The 15,858-nt window shown below is 41.6% G+C and overlaps 1 protein-coding gene across 1 annotated transcript; it reads right to left on the bottom strand.

The window, feature by feature from the left end:
* Nucleotides 1-307: 307 nt before the first annotated feature.
* Nucleotides 308-15,792, bottom strand: wrap53 (WD repeat containing, antisense to TP53). Its single transcript, XM_073475624.1, has 11 exons — nucleotides 15,587-15,792; nucleotides 14,677-15,130; nucleotides 14,338-14,527; nucleotides 11,382-11,477; nucleotides 10,757-10,865; nucleotides 9,258-9,346; nucleotides 6,354-6,577; nucleotides 3,969-4,180; nucleotides 3,174-3,277; nucleotides 2,877-3,020; nucleotides 308-1,989 (listed from the first exon to the last, which is right to left on the bottom strand). Exons 2-11 carry the CDS (start codon nucleotides 14,957-14,959, stop codon nucleotides 1,764-1,766), a joined length of 1,677 nt encoding a protein of 558 aa, XP_073331725.1. The 5' UTR covers nucleotides 14,960-15,130; nucleotides 15,587-15,792; the 3' UTR covers nucleotides 308-1,763.
* Nucleotides 15,793-15,858: the final 66 nt, after the last annotated feature.

Here is a 15,858-nt window from a genome sequence, read left to right as displayed (position 1 = left end):
AGGCGGAGGCGGTCGCTTAGCAACCTGCACAACACAACAGTGCAGCTTGGCTCTCTGCTCGGTGTGCCCCTGTGGTTTCAGACAATCAAATACATGAGTGTGTGCTCATTCATACAGAATGTGTGTGAGAAAGGTGAAAGCTATGAATAGTTTCCATCTCATAAGCGAAAGCTAGAAGTCCCTTTAGCTTTTAAGAGCTTCCTCTTGACTCGAGTGTAACATCATCTTGGATTCATTGGGGATTTATTACAGGGCAGCCAACTGTGGACTGCCTTAAACAGAAAGGACAAAAATGAATAAGGCCGTGAACCTGTGAAGAGATATGATTTTAATTCACTCCAGCTTGAATAAAACCACCAGAAATCCAACTGTCGTAGACACAGACAACCATCTAAAGATGGGACAAAAAGGCAGACATGGTTCCTAATGCTTTCTGGTAGAGGAAACAAGTGTAGTACTGTGTGATAGGAGCTACACAATTGTAACTATTATTACTTGGCAACATGTTTGAGTTCCAAGAAGTGAAACCTGGCTCAGCACAGGCTTCAGAAAGGTTAGGATCCTCAGTGTTTGAAGATACAAAGCTTCGGTCGGAGAAACCCTTCAGCAAAGCACACCCCACTGATGGCAACATAAGCATTGAGCAAATCACTGTAGTACATTATTAATACAATTATACAAAGACGATGTGTTTTGTGATGCCACATCACCACTCACACAGGTACAAATGCAATCCGAGCACACGCTGTAGAAAAAATAATTACGACAATACTCATTTTCCAGCTGTACCCACTACTTAAAGACCTTCACAGATTGTTATGAGCCTACAGTTATCAAGCTGCTTACAGTGTATACATTCGGAAAAAAAAGAATGATCATCATGGCTTTACAAAAATATACATTTTTGGGCATGCACTCAGCGACACAACACTTGGTGCGTCTAGTAGTTTAAAAAAAGAAGGTAAAAACAAGAGACCCCATCAGTTTACAAAAGCAAAGCTCAAGAACAAATGGCACTTACTGTTTACTATAGCAGTTGGGAATCTCCGGGGCAGCATTACAGCCACACACATACACGTAAACAAACACTCCCACGGATCCACGTCAAGACAAAGCTTTCAAATCAACCAAATCATCAAATTCAGGAAGTAGGTTCCCCATTAAAAAAAAAGAAAAAAAAGGTCAACTTAAGTTTTATGAAAATTCATTAGGTTTCATATTGGGTGGATTTCAAAGAATAAACAGATGTTCTCTCACTAATTAAATAAAGCTGAGAATTTTCAGGCTCCAATCCACTGGTTATGCAGCCCACATTTAGTCTGGACCTGAGTAAGGTTTGAAAGAAAACCTCCTTGGTTTTAGTGCCGACCACAGTCTTGGCAAATTGTTCCAATTTCTTATTTAACAAAATGCCATTACAACAATGAAGTCTTGAAACATAAAACCCTGAAAAACTGTTCTGTGGTGACCTGATGTGCGATGTTTCTTAATCCTTTGACATTAACTGTAATACTATGGTCTGTAAAGGCTGTAAACCTGCCGGTGATATGTTAAAAAAATCTATTTGGATTGTTAACGTTTAAGGTAACTGGATGTTCAAAAATGGTCCAGAAATGTTTTTCCACCTCAGGACCTCATGTTGCTGATGGCAAAGAGAATCTGACTGACCCATAATTCGTTTTATCCACACCAAACATTCCCAAAATAAATATCACATGGCAGGTGTAACTCAATTTATGTCAGCTGGCTGAACTAACAGAGCTTCAGGCCTCCACAACAGCTGTGCTCTGCTCCTGGCTCCCCTCTGCTGCGGGGCCAAGTGGTCCGGCCCACCACAGACTCAGGGTGTTGTCTTGTCTGATCTCTTGTGGTGACATCACAGCTTCGCCTCCCTCGCCGTCGGAGGCCGAGTCACCCTCGCTATCGCCGGGCCACTGGAACTGACGCTGCCCGCTGGAGGTTGCCAACAATGGCATGAAGGGATGAATGCTGTAGAAGAGAAGGACGGATGGAGTCAGGAAGAGCATGGATGGAGTGACAGGAGTGCAGCTGCAATGAACGATTATTTTCATTGTTGATTAATCTCTTGATTAATCGATTAGTTGTTTGGTCTGTAAAATGTCAGAAATTTGTGAAAAATATTGCCCAGTGTTTCCCAAACCCATATATATTTCGATGTTAAGACCAAAGTGTAATAAGTCCTGCAAACCTGAAACAATTTAATTAACTGAGATTGAAATTTGAAGTCCAGACTCTATACATAATTATAGCACATTCACAGCCAAGATACATCATTTTTAGTTTATCAGCCACTTTATGTCTCCAACAAAGAATATACAAACATTAGACCACATGTACTGCTACTAGGCAACAGAGTCATTTAGTGGATTTTTCATAAATGCATAATAGTTATTGCTCTCTGTTTTCACAAAGCATTATACTGTATGTCAGTTTTTATTACAACTGTGGAATTGGAAGCTGATTCTTCTCTTATCCAAAATATTTTGGATGATTTGTTTGCGTCTCTTTTGCTTTTGTGCGAATGATTACCCAAACAGTAAAACACAGCAGGACAATCAGGCAGGAAAATAGCAACACAGTCACTTACCATGATTGAAGGACCTAAATTCATCCCTTATTCACAGTTGGTGTTTTGTTTGTACTGACGTCCAATAAGATCTTCCTCCATCAGGATTCTTTATGTGTGTGACTGTACCATTTCTACTTAGTTGTAGTATATACCATGATCTGGACAACTTAGAAGCTTTGGCTTCTATCTTTTTGAAGATTTATTCTAAACTATGAATGCTGATGGGATTTCACAGATGTGTTATGTGTCATCATGGAATGGGCTAGATCTTTTTTATCCATCATACCTGATGCCGTTGGTGCAGTCCCAATGGGCCTGGAACCTGAGCTGAGGTTGCAGTAGCTCCTCGTTAACATCAGGAGGAGCTGTCTGGGTGTCCCATACTGACACCACTCCCTCTGTGTCGCCGCTCAGAAGGTACCTGCCAGACCTACACAGAAACATCCAGTCAAGGTAATGCAAGTATCAACAGGTTGAAGGAACATTTTTGATCAGCATTAAAGCACCTGTGTGAAAGTAAAAAAAAAAAAAAGGGTCAGTCTTGACAGACAGGATTGCAGAAATACTAAATAAGTAAACTTACTGGTCCAGGTCGAAGTAGATGCGCTGGTTAGTGGCCACGTTCCTCTTCAGTGAAAACACAACCTTGCCCGGCTCTCTTAGGTCCCAGCACAGGATTTCTGGATCCTATACACATACACACACACACACACACACACACACACACACACACACACACACACACACACACACACACACACACACACACACACACACACAATTTACATACATTAATTAAATAACTTTGTAGATTCTGGAATGCTTCACTAGGGTTTATTAATCTGAACACGGTGACAATGGGGGGGCACTGAATCACGCAGAGGTCGATGGTTATGGAGTCTCTGACACTGCAATGTCAAACTAGGAGAAAACTTCAGACACTAAAGGGTTATCTACTAAATTTATGGTGATATCTTAAATTACTGTTCATCATTGGCTTATAATTAGCAAAAACTAATTAACAGTTATTAGAGGTTACATTCACGCTCCAGTGACGGCTAACCTCTACTGCACCCTTGTGAAACACACTGACTCCTTTTGACTTTCACTTTTGGGGGAGTGCCACAAGGCCCTAATCAGATTCATTACATGCTGACTCATGTGATGAAGACAGGAACTTATGAAGCGCTTATCCAAAAGCTTTGATAATGCTTGTGTAAACCAATTTCCCACTGCAACAGAGCAAAGTCATTTGTTACCTGCTTAACACGCAAAGCCTACTGTTGGTGTGTGTGCGCTCATTCAAACAAAGCAGCATTATTACCCTCAGGTCTCTTCTCTGTATTCTACTGCGGTGTGTGCGCGTTCATGTGTTCACCTTGCGCCCGCCGGTGTACAGGTAGTTGCCGTCAGGGGAGAAGAGCAGATGGGTGAGGCCTCCGTGGTGGCGGGTCGGCAGCAGAGCCAGCAGGGTGCCGTCTTGGCAGGAGTAGAGGCCAGCGCAGCGGGAGTAAGAGCCACAGGCGTAAACAGACTGGCAGGGGCTGAAGCCAAAGCAGGAGATGATGCCACTTTGGCCCTGCTTCTTCACTGCAGTAAAGACAAGAGAGTGGCGTTTGGCAAGGCTTTCAGCCTTTTAAAAAGGTTCACAAGACACAGCTCCCAATCACTTCAACTCAAACTTTTTGGCAGCTCAAACTTTCCTGATTACATCTCCAGGAGAAAAATATTTCTCCAAAAATGCACACAAATTCACATTTGGATTTTCTGTTTCTTTCTCTGTTACACGCAACTCTTTTCCCGATCATTCTTCTTGTCACTCCTAAAAAGGCTTTAAGCATGTTTTTGGGAGAAAAAAGCAGAAGTGCGAGGCTTGCCAAAAACCTCACATTTCACATAACATGTTTTTGAGATTAACCATATATTTCGGTATAATTTGCAGAATTAATCAAGATGAGCTGATGGAGGCAAATAGACAAAAAAACAGACAGTATGATCTACTAGAGCAAGGTGTCAACTTGCCAGTGTACCAAAGTTTACTTCTTACTAGGGCTGCAACTAACATCATTTTCATTATCAATTAATCTGCAGATTTTTTACACAATTAATCTATAAATTGTTTATTAAATGTCAAAAAATACTGAAAAACGCTCATCACATTTTCTCATAGCCCAAAGTGACCTTAAAATTGCTTATTTTGTCCAACCAACAGAAATAAAAATCTAAAGATTCTTCATTTCAATCAATCAATTTACTGACTTATCCTTGCAGCTCTACTTATTACAAAAAGAAAATCCTTATTTCAAGCATTTGGAAATGTTTTCAGCTTTAGTTTTTCCCCCCAAAGTAAAACCACTTTATTGAATAAAAAAAAATCATGACAGATATGAAAATACAACCCTTGAGTTAAAAAATTGAACCTACCTGTTGACATTTTCAGGGATCATTTTGATTTATTAGAATATTTCAGCCTCCTCACTAAAAGACAGACTCTGGTTCGGTTCATTTCAGTATATAACAAAAACATGCCAATGTACTGAAACTTTTTTGACATGTGTGACAGAGATCAGGAATTCATCACAGTAAACATTTCGTTCCCTTTATTTTTGTTGCCAGAAGTACATAATAAAAACTCTCCTTGTCAGTGTCAGTGTGTTCAAGGAGACTTCAGCCTGTGAGATGTGACAGCCAGCTGTCAGCCTGCAACTTTCTGAATGCAAGAAACAACTGACTTCACATTATTCTTTTCACAATGTCACTGTTTACTTACTGTCTGTCTTGTGGGTTTGATTTTACAATAACACAGCCTGTGAATGCAATTCTTTTTGTAAATTATTCTTTACTTTCAGAGTTTGGAGCGTCCTTGAACAACAGGGAGAGTTTTCAAACACTCCATCCTCTAAATAATACCATTGAACTCTTGGATAGTAAAATGAATTATTTGTTATGGTTTATATTATTCATAACAAAAAAGACCGATAAAATAAACTCCATCTTAGTCCACATTAATTTTTAACCACTTTCTAGAGGCATTTTACATTAATAGATAACAATGTGAGAGCACAGGTTAAATGGCGATAAAAATTTGACGTAAAGAACCACAATTAACACATATCAAAGACTATACTGAGCGCAAAATTAGGGCTGGACGATATAGTAAAATTCATGTTTCTGTTCTGTTTGTCCAACAGTTTTTTGATGAATTGATCGTACGGTTTCCTTTTTGTTGCACATGGGTAAAGGGCACTGTTGTCTTCAAGTCGAGTAAAATATATCCTAAAGTCTGTTTCAGTCCCTCTGCTGTGGGCTCGGCTTAGAAGATACTCTGTGGAGGAGCTCAGCCCCGCCCTCGTGCAAACAGACAGTGACACAAAGAGCAGATCAGAGAGGCAAAAGGTGCTTTCATGCCCGGGTGGTTCCGCTTATTTTTTTCCCCTTTTAAATTTCACATCCACTTTCTTCAACAGTGCTTTGTGTTAGATAATGGGCATGTACTCTGACATTAAGGCCACAAATGGCAGACTGACTCACTGTAGACATGTTTATGCTGTTGAATGATTTGTTGTTATCCATACTGAGTAAAAAATGTCTCAAGTTTATTATTGTTCAGAACATGAACTATTATCATGTTCCCGTATTGAGATCATTCATCAGTCAGCCCTGCTATAAAGTATACATGACTTGTAGTTAATCAACTAAAATCACACAAAACTACCATATGATGCTTTAACCTGAAACTGTGTGAAAGCAGTTATTAACTGACCTATGGTGGGCCGCTCCTCACAGTCTCTTCCAGGACGCTCAGTGTAGAAGACCCGAACAGTTTTGTCAAAGCCGCAGTAGAGCTGTGTTCCATCGGGCGAGAAGCAGAGGGAATGGGCCGCTGTCAACTCATCCAGGTGATTGTAGGGCCGGAAACTGGCTCGCACCTCCCCGTAAAATGCATCCCACACGTGGACTGGGTTGTCGCGGCTACTGCTAGCTAGACTGCAGTAAGGGAGGCAAGACAAATAGAAAAGAGGGGAAGAGAGCGAGTTATTAAGACATATGGGAAAGTGCTGAGAGACAACAGGGAATAGAGAGTGAATGATCCAAATTATGAAACAAGGGTGAAAATCCTGACAAAACTTAATGGAGTCAATCTTCATATTCCCTGAGGGCGTTTTTTTTACAGCTTGCGATTCAGAAATGGCTCATTTTAGACTTTACACACATAGGAGCATATTTAGTGTGCAGTGACTGAACACAGTGCGACAATCAATATTTGTTTATAATATGTAAACCAAAGAAACTAGTGGAATAAAAAAGTTGTACCTGCGTCTCAGAGTACACACAACAGATTCAAATGAAATAGGCTGCTGAGATTCTTTTGTAATATGCATTATGTATGACTCAAAAAAAAACTTCTTGTTTGATTCATTTTCTTGTCTACTGCACCACATCCCACTGAATGTATCAATACATCAAAACAAATACACAGCATTGTGCTATGCCTCATTATAGAGACAAGACCACAGCACATTCTTATTGATTCAAATCAGGGCCAAAGACTGAGCCATGCCTTTTTAACTCTAATTACTGGGCGCTGAACAAATGCCGAAACATCACTGCGGCTCAATTAGACAAAGGAAATTAGCCCCTACCGCTGCTGCCGTGTTCTGTTATGGCCCCTCTGAGCCGCAGCTTTATTCCAGAGCAGGGAAATGCCCAATTATAATGCTAGACTGCTGCTAGCTTGGAGCAATGCCTAGAACTCAGCGCAACTTAACCGAGCCATAACAGGGGCCCTTATTCCCTCTCTACAGGAGGGGCATCAACAGCACGCCGCTTTTGGCAGATGGAGAGTTCAAGGAGCGCAGGGGGAGGAATGAGAAACAAAATGGTAGATGTGAAAGGAGAGGGGGGAGGAAGACAGAAAAGTCACTAGAAAAACAGGTTTGCTGTAAATGCGATTAATAATCACAACCATAACGTTTAATCTGGCTGCCTCGTCTTTTAACAATTAACTCTGAGCTTGTCCGACCACCTGGCTGTGCCCTGCAGGAGCTCCTCTCTGATATATGGCAGTGATCTGAATAAGATGAAGTATTCCTGTCGTCATCTCCAACTGGCAAATTGTCCTCATGACAGACAGGTCTTTGCACGGATTTGGCACGGGCCTCTTAAGTGGTTCATTGTCCACATGAGTCATTTGTTGATCATTTTGCTGTTTACACAACTCCCATCTTTGGACATGCAGCCGCTGACCTACACCCCCCGCCTCTTACACAGTGAAGGCTGTCTGCTGTTGGGGTGGAGTGGTGCCAACGCTGGGCCTTGATCAGAGGGATCTGTCGGAGGGTGGAAGCTGTAAGTAGTGGATGATGGGAGCTGGGGGAGGAGGTATATATGCTGTGAAAACTGTTGGCAACTTGACCTCAGCTCGTTAGCACGGCCCTACCTCTCTCGCCACAGACGATTCGCATTCTCCACCATGACGGCTGGGTGTTACTGATGTTGGCTCTGCTTCACAGTGCACGCACAAACATGCAGTGATGTCATAATGACCACATTTTAAAAGCCTGTGAGAGCGCGCGCCTGCACACACATGGCAAAAATGAGAGAGCGAGATGAAAAGAGAAGCCCCAAGTCAGGGAATCATGAGGCCCTTTAGGATTCGGAAGAGCCGTTAGCGGGCTGAATCATGCTGGAAAAGCACTGTGGGTCTCAAACAGCCGAGCGGATTGCGACGGAGGCAGAGGGAGACAAGAAGAAGGCCAACTCCTCACTCATAATGAGAGACATGACAATGCTTTTACGGCTTCTCTCAACGCTGGCAGACGGCTCCCACTACGAGTGCAAATACCACAGGGATCAAAGAATGAGTCACAAGCACACAACAATATCTTCTATATTCGAATGGTCGATTAGACAGGCTCAAGCACACAGAAAATATTTGACTTTGTTCAAATCACATTTGTTTTTCAAATCAGATCTTTAAGAAACACCGTCCCCCCTGTAATTTCACATCGGGTTTGTGACTTTAGTCATCACCAATCCTGCATGGGTTGCTGTGGGAAGGATGTAGGCATCCGTAACTACGTACATTTGGTGATGCAGCTTCCCAATGGGGAAGTATGAGAAATGTACATCCTTCATCCTTCCCAACAATTGAGCTTGCAAGTCACGGTGCAGAACTCCTCTGTAGCAGCAGACAAGCTCTGCTAGTAGCAGTATGCGTCTGCTCAGCTGCTGTGATGTACTGACGTCACTCTGGGTTGAGTGTATGATCGGAGATAAATCTAAAGAAATCCGATTCGAGTTTCAGACCACCTCCAAATGTGGCTTGGATCCAATTTAGCAAAAATACCATTTCATGTGTTTTTTTGTTGTCCAGACTTCCTCAAAATCAATCTGGATACAATCTAGATATGCAAAAAATTTATTTTGGCTGGCAGTCTGAAAATGGCCTGGCTCACACACACACTTTAACTATCTAAGATTGAGGCTAAAAACACTAATCACTGACTGACACCAGCCTCTATAAACAACACAGTACCTTTTCTGTGCATACATCCTTCACCATCTGGCAGCTTGACCTTCAAAGTGAACTTTAAATGTCTCATCTATCCAGCTGTTAAGAGCTCAGACTCAAGGCGTGCTCTGGCAAAGATCGAGTTGAACTTACAAGCATGTGTCCGGGTCCAGAGAGGTCATCTTGGGGTACCAGCAGTAGTCGTAGATAGTGTCTCCCTCTGCCATCCTCAGCACTGGACTCTGCCACAGAACGAAAGAAAGGAGACAGTCAGGAATGTAAGGGCGGAAACACGCTGTATTTACAAATAGTAAAGACTGATGGGATCCATCAGTGGTACTGAATAGGGGGCTAGAAGACAATATCACAGGCTTTTCCTCATAGTGAAATTCAATATCAAAAGTCAGTGGCACCATGTGAGAAATGAAGCAATCAAACCACAATTTTCTACCCTATTCACAAACGGTCTGAGATCTCTAATGGAGGAAAACAGATTATATTTCAATTACTTTTGTTCAGTGATCCCAATCTACCAGCCTGTAATACAATTAAGAGATTGGCTCCCAACTTGATATTTCCCAAAACCTAAATGACAGAAGGCCTGTTTTACTCCAACTGTTAAATCCTTAGTAATATATTTTCTCAAGCTGCTGCTTTAATACCAATGTTTTGTCTGTTTGTTCTTAGTTGATCACAACACAACATACAGGCAGAAATCATGTTCAATAACAGATAACTGACCATCACTGTATAAAAAGGTCAGACAACACACAACAGGCTGATGACTCTCTCTTTACTGGAAACATATCTGGACAGGAAAGAAATAAAATATTCTTATAAAAAAATGAATAAGGCATTAAAAAAACATCGGGATTAGTTGCATTTGCAGTCACAACCTAGATGGGTTTGACTCTCATATGCTATTGCTAGCTCTAAATTTCAAAGTAGGTTGGGGGTGGGAATGATTGAGTTTCTATACTTTTATTGACTACTTTAATAAAAAGAATTAATGGGACTGAATCAAAAGTAAATTGTGTTCTCCATGCGTTTGTTCAATAAAATAAACTGTAACCAAACTTTGAAGAATGGACTGATGTTCAAACTAAAATTATTTCAAATTTTTCAGACCTGTAATAACGTTGCCTCATCCAATACCATTTAACTGAATTCAACTTTCTCAATTACACCCAAGTTTTGAGAACGAGAAAAGTCTTTATTACCGCTTTTCCAAATGAAAAGCCACAAAGAAGGATAAAACCAAGGTAAAACCTTTCCTGTTTATAATTGAGTTTGACAGCTTTAAATTAAAAGAAAAGCAAAGAATCCCACAAATCCATCACTTTAATAACATATGGTCTCTGAGGACCTTCCAAGGTCTGAGCACCAAAGCATCATGTCAACAAAATTAGCTCAAGGTGACGGACAGTGGGTGGAGTTCTCTGCATGTCAAGAGTTTATAATCCAAGTCTCTAAGTACTACATGACGCTCTGCAAGATCCTTTCCAAACAGATTTTCATAAAAATGTCTGCTCATGTAATTTCAACTTGTATAACACAAAGTTAAGGTTTTCTGCATGTTGCCAACAATCACTTAGAGAGCTACTTGTTCTATCCTCTCCACAAACATGATGGTAAGATAACTGTGCGCTCACCATCTCAGGAAGCAAATCCCAGTTGTAGCTGTAAATCTCTGGAGGGAGGTTGTACACACGAAGCACATTGTCTGCACTGTTGGTCAGGATGCAGGAACCATCAGGGGCCCTAGTTCAGAACAGAAGGGAGGATAGGAAAAACACGGGGAAGTATTAGCAGCAATGAACTGAGAACAACATGTACACAGGTTGGTTCTATAATACAGAGGCAGTTTGGATTAAATGTGCCATTAACAGCATTCTTTTTTATGCAAAAATGTCATAATTGTACTCGACTGAGATACTGATTTATCTTGACCGTGAAATTAAGATATTACTAGCAGCCTCACATATCAAATGTACTGCCTGCACTAGTGTTCCCACTATATCCTGAGAATGACAAACACGGTGGAAGTCATTTTCTTAACTTCATTTTCACTGAAAGAACATCACTTCTCAGTAATCCAGGATGTCGATATGTGCCCCTGAGCACTACATGTACAAGTGTAATGGTTTTATTTATTTATGGTAATCATACTAACGACTCCCAAATTAAATAACGATGTTAACGTTTTTTACTCGGCACCTTCAAAAACCTCATCCCCCATGGTGTTTTATGTGTCAAGTTTTTTTTAGAAGCGATTACCATTTGCAGCCTTTGAGGTAATTCTCTGGAAGGCTAGAGTATTCAGTCCAGGAACCAGTCAGCATCTGGGGGTTCTGTGTAAAATCTAGGCCAAGGCTGAAAGAAATATAAAAGAGAAGGGCAAGTGTCGAGTTAATAAGTTTAAAGACAGGAATTAAATGATTATTACACAACAAGCGAAAGACAGATTTTCCCAATCTTACGAATACTGAGGGCATCAGAAAGAACACAACCACAAACATTGACTTGTGACATGCAGTTCTGCTTATAATTTGCTAAATTGAGTTAAATATCACCTGATGAATTTTCCTAACTTGGGACAAACGGTTGCTGTAAATAAACCATGGCGTCAACTTGCACAAAGCCCAACAGGAAAATCTATGGTGATTACACCATTTCATTGGCAAAGACTGAGCTGCTCCATTTAGACACAGTGTTACTACACAGTGGAGAGGTTTGATAATTACATTTCACACCTCTACAGGTTAACGCCATTGTATTTCATCCTGTGTTGTGTCCAAATTAAGCCATTGTGATGGCTTGATAGTATTAAATATTTAATCAGTTAATGTTGTTGTGCTTTTTGCTGCCCCACTTCAAAACGAGTGCTTTTAAAATGCACAGACCAAGGCAGAGCAACATCTAACACTCAAAGGCAATAACACATGTTCAGCTGCGACTGTGCAATTATCGTCAATATTTGGGATTACAAGTTACTCACACACTTCCTTGCAATTTCCTGTTCGGGTTTGTTCAGGGTCTAGTCCCTTTATATTTTCAGCGTTCTTTACATGTGGTATGTGTTTCAAGGTCCAGAACAGTGCCATTTTCTCATTATCAGACAACTGATTTGTTTATGAGTAAAACAGTTAAACTTGAATCATCAGAGTTTAGCCTGCTTAGTTGTTGCTTTGCTGACACTAATGCCAAGTTCACACTGCAGGATCATAACCCTGATCTTGACATCGCAGACGGTTTTTGGAGATTGCCGACACAAAACTGTTCAGAGACAGAATCCAGGAGCTCGTGGACAGCGTTGCCGAGATCTGCCAGATATCTTAGCAGGCTAAATATCTAACAGAGTTGCTGATAGTTCAGAGACCCAGGGACAGCTATAGCCAATGAGAGCAGACTCTTCTCTCCTTTTTCCCTCTCTCCTCTACTGTCATCCACAGCAACTCTCTGAACTGCGTCTCATCTGGCATCTCTGTATATTGAGTGGGTGCAATAATAGCCAATAGTTTCTATCAGAATACATATACACAAGCCTTTCTGTATGTGTAACCAAGAATCTTTGCTGAATCACAATACGAGCAGGCAATCATACAGTCCCAGGCATCATAATCCATCCTCTCATCCATATTATTTGCTTTTTCTTTGCTGCAAATCAGCACACAAACAACTTGATTTTTTGGATCGTGTCATTGCCATGTAGTCTTGCGTATGTGATCTTGTAGTGTGTGACCCCTTGTCGCTGATCAGTCATGGAGTGTGGAAACCATGACTGTAAGACAGCGATCAGACAACTTTGAATGTTGTGTAGTGTGCTCAAGCCATTAGTGATGCCCAGTGGATTTCCATACACATTAGATTACAGTGCACAGGGTGTCTTAATTATTAATATTAAAATAATGTGTCCCAAACGTTATATGGTTATCAAAGTCGGGTCCTGGGACTCCCAGGGATCCATGAGTGGCTTCCAGGGTGCCCCCAGCAAAAACTGGAATCTATTTTATAACACAATGACAGAATGTATGACTATTTTGGTCGTAGGTTTCATACACTTTCTGTAATGAAACATCTAAAGCAACATTCTCATCAGATGCAGGCAAAATGTTATGAAATGGTGGTCTGTGATCTAGTTCAGTGGTTCCCAAGCTTTTTCTGGGGGGCCCACTTTTATAGATAATATTTTCTAGCCCCTCCACCTAGACACACATACACTTCTTTTATTGAACTGTAACCTCAGTGTGAGATGTTACGGAAAGAAAATAATAAGGAACAAGCCACCTTTATAGCGGAATGCATCTTCTCAAAATTCTTACTGTGCCTTATTCATTTAGCCTCGCCACCCCCGCTATATCTCCTGGGGCCCCCCTAGGAGACTTGCCCCCCACTTTGGGAACCACTTAGTCTCATTTTTGTCAGTTTGGAGGTCCTTAAGATGAAAAAGTTGTAGTTTGCTTTGGCTACTTGAGTGTGTCCTGAAGAGCAATAGAGCTCCTGTTGAATAGAAGCTAAGTCAAGCAATAAGTGGTGCAAATAAGGAATAGAACACCCAATAATAACAATGTGAAGGAATTATATATTAAAATAATTTACCATTGGCATAGATGGTAGATTATAGATTAACAGGTGGAAAAAGGATGCCGTTATGTGGTGACCACACTCGGCCGATACATCACATCCTCAGACTACATGGTCAACTTGCAATTATCAGAACCTCTTGCTCAGCATTACATGCAAAAATATCAGGGCTGCAACTATTTTCACAATTAATCTATTAATCGTTCCATCTTTAAATGTTGAAAACTGTGAAAATGGTCATCACAATTTCCTAGAGCCAAAAGCAACGTCTTAAAATTGCTTCTTTTGTCCAAAATCCTTAAACTCTCCATTCACCATCGTAAGCGTCAAAGAAAAGTGTGATATCCTTGTGTTTCAGAAGCTGGAACCAGTAAAAATGTGACCTTTTTCCTTGACAATGATTGAAACAGTGAATTGATTGTCAATGTAGTTGGCTACTAATTGTCTTTTGATCGATAAACACTTCAGATAATCGTTGCAGCTCCACAGAATATTCTTTCTCAATTTCAGAAACATATGTGTGTAACCACCCCCGCCCCAACAAAATCCTGCCTGAAATAGCTCACTTGATGGTGTGACTACTGTATCTTTACCCCAAGTTATGTGGAAACAGAGGCTAAAAATAAATCCGACTTCTTCCTCCACTTACTGCTGTCCTTCACTGGGGCTGTCTGCAGATCTGTCACTGTTGTGCTCTTGCTCCGTTTTCGTCTCTCCTTCTTCTAAGGCGGCATCAAGCCCTCCATTTCCATTCTGATGGCATTCTTCTTCACTTCCCCCACCGACAGGCACTTCATCCCATTCACCTTCCTTCTCACATTGAAGTAGTTCTCCAGTTCCTAGCATTAAAGAGTACATTTGTGCAGGTTAACACATAAACCTTTAAGATAATCCTGAATCACAATTGAACAATTCCAAAATCTTAAGTTACATGAACAGATTTTTTCCACTTTTCTTATATTTCATGTGAGACATGCAGATACTCTACTTTGTGCTGGTGGGGCTGCATCTTCCTGCAGCAAGTCATCCTGTGCTGGTGTTTCTCCATGCATCTTGATGGGCTTTGCAGCCTGCTCCAGCCCCTGCTCCTCCTCGCTCATTCTGGGCCGCTTGGCAGACGGAGGTGCCCCTTCCTCTGACGTCTCCTCTACCTCTATGCTGTCACCTCCAGGTAGAGGTGGCGCCTGGTGAGGGGGCTCATTATCTGCTTCTGCATCCTGCCCTGCACCTGCTACACCTCCACCTTCACCACCTCCAGCTGAATCAGACATCTTTGTTTATCAACTCCCCCTGTCAAGTCCTCTACCTGGCGTCAATGTGCAATGTGTCCAGTGATTGGCTGTCAGACGTGGGTGAGGTAAGTGCTACTGGGATAGTGCTTCTTTCTGCAGTGTGGGTGTTTGAGTCTGCTGGGGGTCGATGACATCACAGCACCCACTAGCCTAGAAAACAAGAAAAGATGAAGGCAGGGCACAGGGCAGGTGAGACCAAGACAATAGAAAACGCACGACAAAAACAATGCAAAAATGTAAGAGCACTTCTGTAGAAACCTAAACATACCCGTACATTTAGAGACGTTTATCACTTGGAGGAATAAATAACTGCGGCCAAGCTGTGCACGCAAACACCCCACAGACACCTGTGGCTAGTCGTGACGTGCCAACCACTCCAAACTAGCATTCATGTTAATTTCGCTAAGTTAACGTTTACGAGTTGCAATTTACACGACTAACCTTTACAAGCTTTACTCCATGAATGCTCTGCTGCCATTTTATAAATTAAATTACGGCGGCGAACGAAGCAAACTGCTTCTATTTTCTTTAACCGCCGCTCCACAACAGAAACAGCAATCATCCCAAGTTAGCATTAGCCGATGCTAACAGTCTGATGCTACCTACCTGTGTTGTGGTTTGCCTGGCCTTTGTTTCTGCTCGCTGTTTAGCTATAAACACTCCCCTCTTCGACGGTGTCAAAGTTTCACCCAAAGCCGGAGAGTACGGACAGTCTACGAAACTATTCGACGTCCTTCTTCTTCAGGACTTTATGTTTCTATTCACCAGTTCATCACGAGAAGTTGTAAACACTGAGGGCGGCCATGTGTTCCAAACTATCGCGAGAGTTCCGCTGATGACGCTGTGCTGCTCACGGAGGGCTCGTCCTCATACATGTC

Source organism: Pagrus major, chromosome 10 (genome assembly GCF_040436345.1).
Source record: "Pagrus major chromosome 10, Pma_NU_1.0".
Classification (NCBI taxonomy): Eukaryota; Metazoa; Chordata; class Actinopteri; order Spariformes; family Sparidae; genus Pagrus; species Pagrus major.
This window is presented reverse-complemented; position numbering and strand designations above follow the sequence as displayed.

Coding starts and splice junctions, on each gene's coding strand:
- wrap53 (XM_073475624.1), bottom strand. CDS start 14,959: ATGTCTGATTCAGCTGGAGGTGGTGAAGGTGGAGGTGTAGCAGGTGCA. Junction 9,347..10,756: donor GGGATTTGCTTCCTGAGATG/GTGAGCGCACAG, acceptor GTTCTGTGGCAG/AGTCCAGTGCTGAGGATGGC. Junction 6,578..9,257: donor CTGGACCCGGACACATGCTT/GTAAGTTCAACT, acceptor CCCTTACTGCAG/TCTAGCTAGCAGTAGCCGCG.